This window comes from Salmo trutta, chromosome 1 (genome assembly GCF_901001165.1).
Source record: "Salmo trutta chromosome 1, fSalTru1.1, whole genome shotgun sequence".
Classification (NCBI taxonomy): domain Eukaryota; kingdom Metazoa; phylum Chordata; class Actinopteri; order Salmoniformes; family Salmonidae; genus Salmo; species Salmo trutta.
In genome coordinates this window covers 79,255,997-79,271,102 of record NC_042957.1, presented here as the reverse complement: position 1 = coordinate 79,271,102, position 15,106 = coordinate 79,255,997, and the positions used below count along the sequence as shown (strand labels likewise).

Genomic DNA, 15,106 nt, shown 5'->3' with positions numbered 1-15,106 from the left:
TTGTATTTACATACACCTAAGGTGTATGTAAACTTCCGACATCAACTGTATATAGACATAATTTGACATTTGTAATGTCTTTATTCTTTTGGAACTTCTGTGAGTAATGTTTACTGTTCATTTTTATTGTTTATCTCACTTTTGTATATTTTCTGCTTCACTTGCTTTGGCAATGTTCACATATGTTTCCCATGCCAATAAAGACCCTTGAATTGAATTGAATCAAAGTCTTATTCAGTTAAACTACTACAGGTGTACTGTTGAGAGAAAGTCTCAGTTAAACTACTACAGGTGTACTGTTGAGAGAAAGTCTCAGTTAAACTACTACAGGTGTACTGTTGAGAGAAAGTCTCAGTTAAACTACTACAGGTGTACTGTTGAGGGAAAGTCTTATTCAGTTAAACTACTACAGGTGTACTGTTGAGGGAAAGTCTCAGTTAAACTACTACAGGTCTACTGTTGAGGGAAAGTCTCTGACAGTGTGCGTGTTATCTTCATCCTCCACCAACCTTTGTCCCAGGTGCTTGCGCAATAGCTGAATACGCAGACACACCCTCCCTCTCTCCTCCTTCTCTCTCTGTGTGTCTCTCAATCTCTCTCTACTTCCTCTTCTTGTGTCCTCTCCAGTCCTGCCCTGCACGGCTTCATTCGTGTCGACTGCCCAGAGTCCGCGAATACAACCCTGCTACAAACACACACACACAGAGACGTTGTTTCACATCATCTTATCGTTCCTGTCCACTGGAGGAAGGAGAGGTAGGAGGGAGAGACTGGTTTTGGTTGACATTTCCTAGTTTCTTAGTTGCATTGGGTTTCTTATGGTTTTCTATGGCGTGGTCTTTCCTGTTTGACTGTGTGTCTGTGTCTGTGTGTGTGTGTGTGTGTTTGTGTCTGTGTGTGTGTCTCTGTGTGTGTGTGTGTGTGTGTCTGTGTCTGTGTGTGTGTGTGTGTGTGTGTGTGTGTCTGTGTGTGTCTGTGTGTGTCTGTGTGTGTCTGTGTGTGTGTCTGTGTGTGTGTGTGTGTGTCTGTGTGTGTCTGTGTGTGTGTCTGTGTGTGTGTGTCTGTGGCTGTGTCTGTGTCTGTGTGTGTGTGTGTGTGTGTGTGTGTGTGTGTGTGTGTGTGTGTGTGTGTGTGTGTGTGTGTGTGTCTGTGTCTGTGGCTGTGTGTGTGTGTGTGTGTGTGTGTGTGTGTGTGTTTGATCTCTATGCTAATTAAGTGTGATAAGAAAGCTCTCTCAGTTCAGTTCCTTGTCAGATACTGGGACTGGGAGGCATTGCAGAAAGGTCTTATAATGCCACGTATCAAGGGCATCAAGAATGTAGGAGTGACAGTATGAGAGGCATAGAGCAATGGAGGCCAATAGAGCAGGAAATTAAGGGTATGCAATGGAACCAGTGTAATGTTGTTGTGCATAGGATCAATCAGAAAGTCCTTCTGGTCCTCTGAGTGTCTCCCACCATTGTGGAAGGAAGATACAAACCTCTCCCTATACAAAAATATATACTGTAGGGTTGACTGTATCTGTTTTCCCACTATGTCAACACAGCTAGCAGGCAAGAACAACCATGTAAAGATGAAAGGTAGCCATTATGTGTTGACAAAGTCTGTGCCAACACTGACGACCAACGTCCGCAGTCAGTTTCCTTGCTCAACTCATTGCTCAACTCAACAAAAGTCGATGCTCAACTTAATATCGACCTAAACGGGCACGATTATAGTAAGATACAACTAAAAACAATTCAGACATTCATCCAGTTTCTGAAATACACTGGGGGTTGAGTTGCTTCGGGGCAAATTTGCCTCGTAGAGTATAGCCTAGGCCTACAATCTAACTTTATCTAACCCAATCATTCTCACTTTTAACCCTCCCTTCCTGGTTCTACTACAATAGAGTTCCAACCAATCCCTGACAAGAAGAAGACATTCCGATCCCAGCCACATTCCAGAACCCTGTGGAACCCTTGTTGAAGCATGTCCCTGTACAGCTTTGGGCTGGAGCCTCTCTCCTGCCATGCCTGGAATAAGGACAGGACACGTAAGTAGTCCTGCAGTAATACTTAAACCAGTCTGCCTGCATTTCAACACGCACACACGCACACGCACACGCACACACACGCACGCGCACGCACGCACGCACGCACGCACACACACACACACACACACACGCGCACACGCACACGCACACACGCACATGCACACGCACACGCACACGCACACACACACACGCACACGCACACGCACACACACACGCACGCACGCACGAACGCACACACACACACACACACACACACACACCTCTCTTTCTCCCAGTCTATACCTCCATTAGCTGGCCTGCTGGCTCCTCGGATGAGTCCCAAATTCCCTATACAGTGCACTACCCTTTGACCAGGACCCATAGGGTTCTAGTCATACGTAGTGCACTATGTAGCGAATAGGGTGCCCGTTGAGACGCAAACCCCTCGTGTTGCTTGCTGTCTGCAGATGCACTTCCTCTTCCTCCTCTAATTGCTGTCCATTAAAATTGTCTGAAGATCTGGGGAATGTGATTATCAACAGAGGAAATGTAGCAGAGATATAAGGAGCTCCATACTGTAGTGTTGGCCCAAATGGTACCCTATTCCCTATATAGTGCACTACTTTTGATCAGGACCCAAAGAGCATTATGTAGGGAATAGGGTGCCATTTGGGAGACATTGGACTTCACTCTTCTTCTTCTTTGTCTCCTTTACTAACTGTACCCTTCAGTATTCTCTTAAAGTACAAAGATGTAACATGAACATTGTGATTTATCTACAGTATCTTACATTAAACAAGTTATCTTTGACGTAGAGAGAAATTGTAGGTAAACATGCTAATCTGGTCCCAAGCCGGATCTCCCTCTATCCAACGTCTATATGCAGTAGCAATCTAGCCTGGGGACAAGGTTAACAAAATGCTATTGCTACACAGCAAATTAACCAGTGTTACCTAATGTTGATTTTTTTTTTAGTGTAACATTTCTAGTGTTGTTTCAGGTGTTAAATTAACTCTATTAGTGTCAGTGTTGATGTTAATAACCAGTGTTGACTGTGAGAGTGTGATTGTGCCAGTTTTACCAGAGATCATTATATAATGACTAGAGGCTAACAATAGGAGCCATTGTCCCAAAAAGCCGGGAAAGCAGGAAGTCTGCTTACCAGTCTGCTCATTAAAGCCACAGAAACACATTGAATTACACTGTTTTCCCGCGTGGACAGATTTTGGTGAGAGTGAAATCTCTCGCTTTGCCTCTTCCTCTCTGGTTTTAGTCTGTGGAGAGTATAATGTTCCCATCAAAACCACGGCCATCATTATCATATTTCCCAGCATGCTCTACTGCAGGTAGATTTTTTTTTTTTTTAGGATTGTTTTTTTTGATACCTTTGTTTTTGCTTGTACACTGATTGATTGATTCATATTATGCTACTCAAAGACAAATACCATACCTTTTTCAAATGAATCGAATGAGTTAATTTGATTTTTTTGCACCCGTTACTGAAATGGCTGTTCCCTTTTTAAATGACTTACGTACTCTCCTCACAATGTCGCTCACCCTGGCAGTCATTATGTCTGGGTTCCAATAGGAATTACACATCACTTTGCAAACCAGCTTAGTGTGACTTGCAGGTAGGGTTGCCATCAGTTCCAGAATTGTCAGAAATCGTGGTTGGAAGATTCCTGGAAATGGGAGGAGAAAATCTGGAATCCTTCAACCAGGATATCTGGGAATTTTGGCCTGTAAACCATGAGTTTCAGGCCTTTTTATTACGGTGAAACTAAGCCTAATTGGTGTAATTGTTAAAAAATACTTTGAGGTGTCATTGCAAACACCATTGGTGAAAACTATATACACTTCCTGGTGTTAAATATGAGGTGTTCTTGCATAACACTAAAAGTGCTAATTTCCCTTAACAGTGATTTAACACTGAAAAGTGTGGACACTTATACACACTGGTACAGTGTTGAACTGAATTTTCTGTGTATACATATACAATGTACTGTATGTTTCTGTACGTGTTGTATATGATACATCAATGCATTATAGACATCTCTCATCCACATAATATGCAATGTTGTGTGTGTCTGTGTGCGCTTGCGTGTGTGTGTGTGTGTGTGCCACTGTCAATCAGCATGTTTCTATCCATTACACATTAGTTACATGTTAATCAAGATATTGTAGTGATGTAAAGATGTCTCTCCTCTCTCCAGATATTGCTGTGTATTAGTTGTTGTTAATCAAGATATTGTAGTGATGTAGAGATGTCTCTCCTCTCTCCAGATATTGCTGTGTATTAGTTGTTGTTAATCAAGATATTGTAGTGACGTAATGATGTCTATCTCCAGAGATTGCTGTCAGCCCCAACAGCAGTGAGGTGATCATCTATGAGAAGAAGGGGAACGAGTGGACCAAGATCCACGAGCTGACTGAGCACAGTGGACGAATCACAGGTACCCACATACAACGAGACCCAAAGACGAATCACAGGTACCCACATACAATGAGACCCAAAGACGAATCACAGGTACCCACATACAATGAGACCCAAAGACGAATCACAGGTACCCACATACAATGAGACCCAAAGACGAATCACAGGTACCCACATACAATGAGACCCAAAGACGAATCACAGGTACCCACATACAATGAGACCCAAATGGCTCCCTATTCCCTATAGTGTACTAGTGTAGACCAGGGCCCTATTCCCTATAGTGTACTAGTGTAGACCAGGGCCCTATTCCCTATAGTGTACTAGTGTAGACCAGGGCCCTATTCCCTATAGTGTACTCGTGTAGACCAGGGCCCTATTCCCTATAGTGTACTAGTGTAGACCAGGGCCCTATTCCCTATAGTGTACTAGTGTAGACCAGGGCCCTATTCCCTATAGTGTACTCGTGTAGACCAGGGCCCATAGGCCGTTTGGGACTCAGCCATAGACAGCCAGGAAGTGAAACATCATTGGTTAGTCAGTAACTCCACTGAACACACACACACACACACACACACACACACACACACACACACACACACACACACACACACACACACACACACACACACAGCAAGGTAACACACACACACACACACACACTGGGTGCTAGCCTGAACATGTTGCATCACAAGGCATTATGGGATTCCAACTGCATCATTCTCTTCATTGTCTCCTTCTCCTAAAAACCTTCCAGGCATCGACTGGGCTCCGGATTCGAACCGCATCGTGACGTGTGCATCGGACCGTAATGCGTACGTGTGGACCCTGAAGGACAAGGTGTGGAAGCCCACTCTGGTGTTGGTGAGGATCAACCGGGCTGCTACCTTTGTCAAGTGGTCCCCTCTGGAGAATAAGTTTGCCCTGGGCAGCGGAGCCAGACTCATCTCTGTCTGCTACTTCGAGAAGGAGAACGACTGGTGAGAGACACGGAACACAGTCAGTCAGTCAGTCAGTCAGTCAGTCAGTCAGTCGGACGATCGCTCGCTCGCTCGCTCACTCACTCACTCACTCACATTCACTCTCACTGTACCCTCTTACTAATACTGTTATTGTGACTGTTACTACAGTAGTACACTATAGGCTGGAAGTGAGGCACCATTTGAGATGTTCCCAGAAATAATCTACTGTGACCTTTCCCCTCTGACCTGTTATGGCTCAGTAGCGTCTTGAGATTTGTCCAGTATGAATCTATTGCAACCTTTGACCTTTGAGACCTCTGTGACCTCTGGCCCCTGCAGGTGGCTCAGTAAGCACATAAAGAAGAGCATCCGGTCCACGGTGATGTGTCTGGACTGGCACCCCAACAACATCCTGCTGGCTGCTGGGTCCTCTGACTTCCACTGCAGGTCAGAACCAACAGATAGTAACTGTCTCTAATGCTGTTGATGCTATTGTTTGGCTGATTCTTATTTATTCAACCTTTAGCTAGGTAATTATCAGGTAAGATTATTTATTTTCTAATGCTTGGTCAAGGAGCTGTTACAAAAATATGACAATATAATTACGTCTGTCCAGCACTTCTGCTTGATAAACCCTGCACCACCTTGGAATTGAATCTGATGTCATTTCGCAAACAATTTTGCCATAGTTTTGTGTTTTCTCACAACAGGTTTCTTTACCAAGCAATCTTAGAAAAGAGGTGCTATCTAGAATCTAAAAGGGTGATTCGGCTGTCCCCATAGGAGAACCCTTTGGAAAAGCCTTTTTGGTTCCAGGTAGAACCCTTTTGGGTTCCAGGTAGAACCCTTTTGGGTTCCAGGTAGAACCCTTTTGGGTTCCATGTAGAACCCTTTTGGGTTCCAGGTAGAACCCTTTTGGGTTCCAGGTAGAACCCTTTTGGGTTCCAGGTAGAACCCTTTTGGGTTCCATGTAGAACCCTTTTCACAGACAATTCCAAATGGATCCCAAAAGGGGTCAAGTGGAACTAAATGGTTCTTCTATAGGGACAGCTGAAGAACCCATTCGGAACACATTTTTCCAGGTGTGAGTCATAATATGGTGGTAGAATTTTTTATACCAATGTATATACCGTCTGTTTATACTATAACAGTATTTAAAAATACTCTCTCACACGTTCTATCTCTCTCTTTGTGATACAAAATAAGCAGGTTTTAAAGTAACGTTGTGCGAGCCGGGTCAGCCTATAGTGATACAAACACTACAATTCCCAAATTCTCTTCATGCAGGATCTTCTCTGCCTACATCAAGGAAATCGAGGACAAGCCAGGCCCGACAGCGTGGGGGGCTAAGATGCCATTTGGGGAGATGCTGCTGGAGACCAAGGACTGTGGAGGTTGGGTACACAGTGTCTCCTTCTCCCCCAGCGGAGACCACCTGACCTGGGTCGCTCACAACAGCAGCATCAGTGTGGCCGACGCCACCCAGGGGAAAGAGTGAGTGAAGGAGTGAAGGGATAAAGGAGTGAAAGAGTGAAGGGGTGAAAGAGTGAAGGGGTGAAAGAGTGAAAGAGTGAAAGAGTGAAAGAGTGAAGGGGTGAAAGAGTGAAGGGGTGAAAGAGTGAAGGGGTGAAAGAGTGAAGGGGTGAAAGAGTGAAAGAGTGAAGGGGTGAAAGAGTGAAAGAGTGAAGGGATGAAGGAGTGAAGGGATGAAGGAGTGAAGGGGTGAAAGAGTGAAGGGATAAAGGAGTGAAGGGATGAAGGAGTGAAGGGATGAAAGAGTGAAGGGATGAAGGAGTGAAGGGGTGAAAGAGTGAAGGGATAAAGGAGTGAAAGGGTGAAAGAGTGAAGGGGTGAAAGAGTGAAAGAGTGAAGGGGTGAAAGAGGGAAGGAGTGAAGGGATGAAAGAGTGAAGGGATGAAAGAGTGAAGGGATGAAGGAGTGAAGGGGTGAAAGAGTGAAGGGGTGAAAGAGTGAAAGAGTGAAGGGGTGAAGGAGTGAAAGAGTGAAGGGATGAAAGAGTGAAGGGGTGAAAGAGTGAAAGAGTGAAGGGGTGAAAGAGTGAAAGAGTGAAGGGGTGAAGGAGTGAAGGGGTGAAAGAGTGAAGGGATGAAGGAGTGAAGGGGTGAAGGGGTGAAAGAGTGAAGGGATGAAGGAGTGAAGGGGTGAAAGAGTGAAGGGATGAAGGAGTGAAGGGGTGAAAGAGTGAAAGAGTGAAAGAGTGAAGGGATGAAGGAGTGAAGGGATGAAAGAGTGAAAGAGTGAAAGAGTGAAAGAGTGAAAGAGTGAAGGGATGAAGGAGTGAAGGGATGAAAGAGTGAAAGAGTGAAAGAGTGAAGGGATGAAGGAGTGAAGGGGTGAAAGAGTGAAGGGATGAAAGAGTGAAGGGATGAAAGAGTGAAAGAGTGAAGGGATGAAGGAGTGAAGGGATGAAAGAGTGAAAGAGTGAAAGAGTGAAGGGATGAAGGAGTGAAGGGATGAAGGAGTGAAGGGGTGAAAGAGTGAAGGGATGAAAGAGTGAAAGAGTGAAAGAGTGAAGGGATGAAGGAGTGAAAGGGACAAACTATAAGGCAGACGCTACCCAGGGGAAAGAGTGAGTAGCTATCACTAACAGAAAGGGTCCTTCTCAGTGTTTTCCTCCACTACTGGTGTCCTCTCGCCTCACCTCCTGAAAAGGGAAAAGGGAAAAGGGAAAAGGGAAGCCATTAGAGCCTTGGAGGAGATCCTTGAAAAAGAACCTTGGGTCCTTCTGATGTTCTGAGGAAGAGGCTAGGAGAAGGGATGTGAGGAATCTTTCATTTAGAAATTCACACAAAGAGAGGAACATGTCATTGACCCCTGACTCTTGATCTCTGACCTTGTGTCGATTGACAGGGTGACTCAGCTGACAACGGACCGCCTCCCTCTAGTGAGCGTGCTCTATGTGAGCCCCACAGAGATGGTTGCCGCGGTAAGAAAACACACCTCTCTCACTCTCTTCATTTGTGACCGACCAGAACCATAGCAAGGTTACTCAACATGTGAGCCTAGTTCACCGAACCACTTCCACCTGTGGGAGTTCATTGCACTGTCCCAGATGGAACACTGTCCCCTATATATAGGCTTTACAGGATCCCTTGTGGCATGGTATCCTACAGTTTGCTCCTATCGGTCCTGGTCAAAAGCAGTGCATTATATAAAGGCAATAGGGTTCCATTTGGGACTCAGCCATAAGGCAATATTATACATACCCTGCAAACCTAATGTCTAAACCCTCTATGTTCCTATCACACATACCCTGCATACCTAATGTCTAAACCCTCTATGTTCCTATCATACATACCCTGCAAACCTAATGTCTAAACCCTCTATGTTCCTAGCATACATACCCGGCATACCTAATGTCTAAACCCTCTATGTTCCTATCACACATACCCTGCATACCTAATGTCTAAACCCTCTATGACCCTATCATACATACCCTGCATACCTAATGTCTAAACCCTCTGTTTCAGGGCCATGACTGCTGTCCGTTTCAGTTCTCCTATAAGGGCCCAGGCAGTCTGAAGTTTGTTAAGAAGCTGGACATCCCCAAGCAGACCTCTAGGGGCAGCATGTCCGCCATGCAACACTTCCGCAATCTGGATAAGAAGGCTATAGACGATGAGAGCAACGAGCTGGGCTGCCTGCACCAGAACAGCATCACGTGAGGAGAGAGGGAGTGTGTGTGTGTTGTATGTGTTTGTATGTGTGTTGTGTGTTGTGTGTGCCACATACACGTGTTTAGCAGATGTTATTGCGGGTGTAGCGAAATGCTTGTAAGTATACTGAATCTCTCTGCTCCTGTGTCTCCCTCCAGTCAGCTGTGTATCGTGTCAGGAACTAAGGCCCACGTGGACAAGTATAGCAGTGTGGGTCTGGACGGAGCTATGGTCCTCTGGGACTTCAAGGTACTGCATACATACACCACATATACAAAAGTATGTGGACACCCCTTCAAATTAGTAGATTTGGCTATTTCAGCCACACCGTTGCTGACAGGTGTATAAAATCGAGCAGACAGCCATGCAATCTACATAGACAATCATTGTAAGTAGAATGGCCTTACTGAAGAGCTCAGTGACATTCAACATGGCACCATCATAGGATGCCACCTTTCCAACAAGTCAGTTTGTCAAATTTCTGACCTGCTAGAGCAGCCCTGGTCAACTGTAACTGTTGTTATTGTGAAGTGGAAACGTCTAGGAGCAACAACGGCTCAGCTGTGAAGTGGTAGGCCACACAAGCTCACAGAATGGGACCACCGAGTGTTGAAGCGTGTAGCGCTTCGTCAGTCCTCGGTTGCAACACTCACTGCTGAGTTCCAAACTGTCTCTGGAAGCAACGTCAGCACAAGAACTGTTCGTCGGGAGCTTTGTGAAATGGGTTTCCATGGCCGAGCAGCCACACAGAAGCCTAAGATCACTGTGCACAGTACCAAGCGTCAGCTGGAGTGGTGTAAAGCTCGTCACCATTGGACTCTGGAGCAGTGGAAACACGTTCTCTGGAGTGATGAATCACGCTTCACCATTTGGCAGTTCGACGGATTAATCTGGGTTTGGCGGATGCCAGGAGAACACTACCTGCCCCAATACATAGTGCCAACTGTAAAGTTTGGTGGAGGAGGAATAATGGATTCGGGCTAGGCCCCTTAGTTCCAGTGAAGGGAAATCTTAACGCTACAGCATACAATGACATTCTAGAGGATTCTGTGCTTCCAACTTTGTGGCAACAGTTTGGGGAAGGCCCTTCCTGATTCAGCATGAAAATGCCCTCGTGCAAAGTGAGGTCCATACAGCAATGGTTTGTTGAGATCGGTGTGGAAGAACTTGACTGGCCTGCAAAGAGCCCTGACCTCATACCATCAATCCAGGCCTAATCGCCCAACATCAGAGCCCGACCTCACTGATGCTCTTGTGGCTGAATGTAAGCAAGTCCCCGCAGCAATGTTCCAACATCTAGTGGAAAGGCTTCCCAGAAGAGTGGAGGCTGTTGTAGCAGCAATGTTCCAACATCTAGTGGAAAGCCTTCCCAGAAGAGTGGAGGCTGTTGTAGCAGCCATGTTCCAACATCTAGTGGAAAGCCTTCCCAGAAGAGTGGAGGCTGTTATAGCAGCCATGTTCCAACATCTAGTGGAAAGCCTTCCCAGAAGAGAGGAGGCTGTTATAGCAGCAATGTTCCAACATCTAGTGGAAAGCCTTCCCAGAAGAGTGGAGGCTGTTATAGCAGCAATGTTCCAACATCTAGTGGAAAGCCTTCCCAGAAGAGTGGAGGCTGTTATAGCAGCAAAGTGGGGAACAACTCCATATTAATGCCCATGATTTTGGAATGAGATGTTTGACGAGCAGGTGTCCATATACTTTTGGTACATGACATGACATTCAGAGACTCAGGAACCAATGGAGATTCAGTACTCTACTCAGAGATCAATTCAAAGGCACAGGGTGCGTCTGAAATGGCACCCTCATCCATATTGTTATGACATTATGTCTAGGAGTCCTAGGCCTAGCTACATGTAACCTGATTCATTATGTCTAGGAGTCCTAGCTACATGTAACCTGACTCATTATGTCTAGGGGTCCTAGCTACATGTAACCTGACTCATTATGTCTAGGGGTCCTAGCTACATATAACCTGACCCATTATGTCTAGGGGTCCTAGCTACATGTAACCTGACTCATTATGTCTAGGGGTCCTAGCTACATGTAACCTGACTCATTATGTCTAGGGGTCCTAGCTACATGGTCTGTAACCTGACTCATTATGTCTAGGAGTCCTAGTCCTAGCTACATGGTCTGTAACCTGACTCATTATGTCTAGGGGTCCTAGCTACATGGTCTGTAACCTGACTCATTATGTCTAGGAGTCCTAGCTACATGGTCTGTAACCTGACTCATTATGTCTAGGGGTCCTAGATACATGGTCTGTAACCTGACTCATTATGTCTAGGGGTCCTAGCTACATGTAACCTGACTCATTATGTCTAGGAGTCCTAGCTACATGTAACCTGACTCATTATGTCTAGGAGTCCTAGCTACATGTAACGTGACTCATTATGTCTAGGGTCTGTAGCCTGAGCTGATGTGTGTATAGATGTGAGAAGTCAGCGTATTCAGCCAGGTGTTGAAGGTACCCAGGATACAGCAATTTACCGAGATCAGGGCTAGCTCTATCTGGACCTCTTGGTCTGCCAGTCTAAGCAGATTATTCATATGTTCATGGTGACAAAGTAAATATGTACAGAAACCACACTACAAAAATATATGCCCAACTAAAGAGGTTTTCTAACACAACAAAAACAAATAAAATCCGGCTGAGAGGCTTCTGTCCTCCTCTCTCTCCCGGACTGCCAATCACCTTCATTGGCTGCACCTGATGTGCTTATCAAGGCTTAGCTCAGCAACTAGACCCGGCTGCTGCCCCCTGGGGGAAGGAGTGTGGAAGTGTATCCTGGATAGTGTGTTTGCCTATGTTCCAACACTAACCTTTCCCCCATACCATTACACAGCATAGTGCACTACTGTTGACCAGAGCCTTATGGGTAAAACTCAGGCTGTTCTACTCTGTTTATATGACATTTATTAACCTGTTTTTCTTCTTCTCTCTGTTTTCCCTGCAGCACTGAGTTCATGGAGGATGCTAGAGCCATATGCTGTGTCTTGCCATCTGTGCAGTCAGCATCACTCCAGCTGACCATGGGACTCACCACTACCAGTTGTTATTAACATCTACATTAAGCAGTTAGTCACACCAGGGTTGGGGTCAATTCCATTTCAATTCCAGTCAATTCGGAAAGTAAATCAAATTCCAATTCCAATTTTAAAAAATGTTCCTCATTGAAAAGCATTGAAGAGAATTGGAATTTCAGTGTACTTTCTGAATTGACTGGAATTGAAATGGAATTGACCCCAACACAGAGTCACACCACTGTCAAGTGACCTATTATTTTACACAGATAGATGTGTTATCATGTGTATTCATTTTCAACTGGAACAGTAGCCGCTTCTGCAGCTTCAAGATGTTTTGCAATAAATCATGTTGCTTTGTGCTGGGTTTCAATCAATTAATCAATATTTTTTAGTAAATTAACATGCTTTCTACAGATTCTGGTGGACTGAGTTTTCATATTGTACTGTGATAAAGGAACTCACATCCAAGTGGAACGTTTGGTGTATATTTCTAATACTGTAATAAGACATATTATAATATAAACCATAATGTCCATCCCTGGCTGAGTGCTACACTTCAACAAGGTATTGTGTCTATGGCAGTATGGCTACAGTGAATCTACAGTCCAGAACTGTTATAAACGGTACAAAGTACAATATAAATATACAAAATACAAAGTAACATGTGTAAGCAAAAGGCTGCTGCAGGTGCTTGAGGGTCGCTCAAGAAGAAGTCAAGGAAGGTCAATGTTTTGCCAGCTGTTACTACTGTAAATTAATAGCTTTTCTTGTCTATCTCCGCCCACTGTGACCTCCGCCCTCTGTGACCACCGCCCACTGGTTTGAGTTCTCCATGAATAACAACATGCAGAGCTACTAGAGAGGAAGAGGCGGAGCCAGAGGGTTTACTCAAGTCAAAGTCTGTCCACGGGGAATACAGCGTTATTCACTGTGTTCCTATAGGTTTAACAAGCAGATCGATAGGTAGCTTGTCACCTGCCTTCCCGCCTTTGGGACAACAACACATTATATACAGTATCTCTGCTACTACTGCATAGATTTAAACCAGGGGCGTTACCCGACCTCCCTTTCCCCAAGAGGAACCAATCAAGACAAACCTTTTTTTCCACCTGACCATAGATAATGATAGAGAAAGCACTGAGTATGCAAATCATTTAAGAACACCTGCTCTTTCCATGACACAGACTGACCAGGTGAATCCAGGTGAAAGATGTGATCCCTTATTGATGTCACTTGTTAAATCCACTTCAATCAGTGTAGATGAAGGGGAGGAGGCAGGTTAAAGAAGGATTTTTAAGCCTTGAGACAATTGAGACATGGATTGCGCATGTGTTCCATTCAGAGGGTGAATGGGGAAGACAAAATATTTAAGTGCCTTTGAACGGGGTATGGTAGTAGGTACCAGGCGCACCGGTTTGTGTCAAGAACTGCAACGCTGCTGGGTTTTTCACCGTCAACAGTTTCCTGTGTATATCAAGAATGGTCCACCACCCAAAGGACATCCAGACAACTTGACACAACTGTGGGAAGCGTTGTAGTCAACATGGGCCAACATCCCTGTGGAACCCTTTCAACACCTTGTGGGGGTGTGGTATATGACCAATATACCACGGCTAAGGACTGTTCTTATCATGATGCAATGCAGAGTGGCTGGATACAGACCTTAGCTGTGGTATATTTGCCATATACACAAACCCCCGAGGTGCCTTATTGCTGTTATAAACTGGTTACCAACGTAATTACAGCAGTAAAAATACATGTTTTGTCATACCTGGTCTGATTTACCACAGCTTTCAACCAATCAGCATTAAGGGTTCAAACCACCTAGTTTATAATTCCCATTATAGCATCTGTATGTTTTGGGCAGCGCCATTGAGGCAATCTCCATTTTGAAGTAGTACATTGAGGAGGGATCAGGAGGGATCAGCCAATGAATTTGGAAGTCCCACCCAGTTGACTACATTAATATGGTGGAAGCCAAGAATGTCTATTATTTAGTCAATTGACCGCTCTAACAATGGAAATACATGTCTTCAAAGATGGAAGGCAGGCGGGAGGAGGCGAGATCAGGTGGGACCATTCTAGCCAATGAGAGGGCAGATACACATGTGAACAGGCCATAGAGATCGACAGAGGACTCATCTTTGTACCTGTGCCATTAAGATGTAAAGACGACTCTGCAGTAAAGACTTTTCATGGGCTCCAGGCCAATTCTGATATGTAGTGTGTTTTCTTTCTTCCCCCGCTGATCTTAACTTTTTGTTTTACATAATGTCTCCGCCTTCATTTCCTATGACCAAAAACAGCTTCTGGACATCTGAACAGTGATCACTAACCTACAATGTGGATGACAGTTTTCTACTTCAACGAGTTGGCAGCTCTGGACGTTCTGCTGACTCCGGACCAGGCCCTAATTCCCCCAGGAACTCGGAAAAGGAAGTGACGGCGCAAGAATAGGCAGAAGAGTCGGCATCCTGACGAGACTTCGTTGGCGTGAAAATAAACCGCCTATACCCTCCATTCTATTGGCGAACGTACAGTCACTGAAGAACAAGCTGGACGAGTTCCGTTAGAGACTATCCTATCAACGTGACCTGAACAGCTGTAATATTGTGTGTTTTTCTGAGTCGTGGCTGAACAAGGACATGGATAATATACATCTAGCTGGTTTTTCCATACATCGTCAAGACCGGATGGCAGCCCCGGGTAAAGATGAGGGGGGGGGGAGTCTCTTTGTTAGCTGGTGCGCGAACTCTAATGTTAAGGAAGTCTTGAGTTTTTTTGCTTGTGTGAGTTAGAATACCTCATGATAAGCTGCAGACCATACTATTTACCAAGAAAGTTTGCTTCTATATTTTTTCGTAGATATCTATTTACCACCACAAACCGATGCTGGCACTAAGATTGCATTCAATGAGCTGTATAGGACCAAAAGCAAACAACAAAATGCACATCCAGAGGCGACGCTTCTCGTTCATCGTGATTTTAATGC

At 44.9% G+C, this 15,106-nt stretch overlaps 1 protein-coding gene across 1 annotated transcript; it reads left to right on the top strand.

The window, feature by feature from the left end:
* Window positions 1-589: 589 nt before the first annotated feature.
* LOC115208606 (actin-related protein 2/3 complex subunit 1A-A) lies at window positions 590-12,582 on the top strand. The gene is made up of 10 exons (XM_029776800.1): window positions 590-756; window positions 1,892-2,035; window positions 4,363-4,467; window positions 5,206-5,428; window positions 5,750-5,857; window positions 6,698-6,904; window positions 8,282-8,357; window positions 8,902-9,092; window positions 9,246-9,336; window positions 12,045-12,582. The coding sequence occupies exons 2-10, from the start codon at window positions 1,972-1,974 to the stop codon at window positions 12,048-12,050; spliced, it is 1,071 nt and encodes a 356-aa protein (XP_029632660.1). The 5' UTR covers window positions 590-756; window positions 1,892-1,971; the 3' UTR covers window positions 12,051-12,582.
* Window positions 12,583-15,106: the final 2,524 nt, after the last annotated feature.

What these genes read in the sequence shown, in the direction of transcription:
- LOC115208606 (XM_029776800.1), top strand. Translation starts at nt 1,972, where the DNA reads ATGTCCCTGTACAGCTTTGGGCTGGAGCCTCTCTCCTGCCATGCCTGG. An exon ending in CTGGAATAAGGACAGGACAC is followed by an intron (nt 2,036 to 4,362) that starts GTAAGTAGTCCT and finishes GTCTATCTCCAG; the next exon opens with AGATTGCTGTCAGCCCCAAC. An exon ending in TTCGAGAAGGAGAACGACTG is followed by an intron (nt 5,429 to 5,749) that starts GTGAGAGACACG and finishes TGGCCCCTGCAG; the next exon opens with GTGGCTCAGTAAGCACATAA.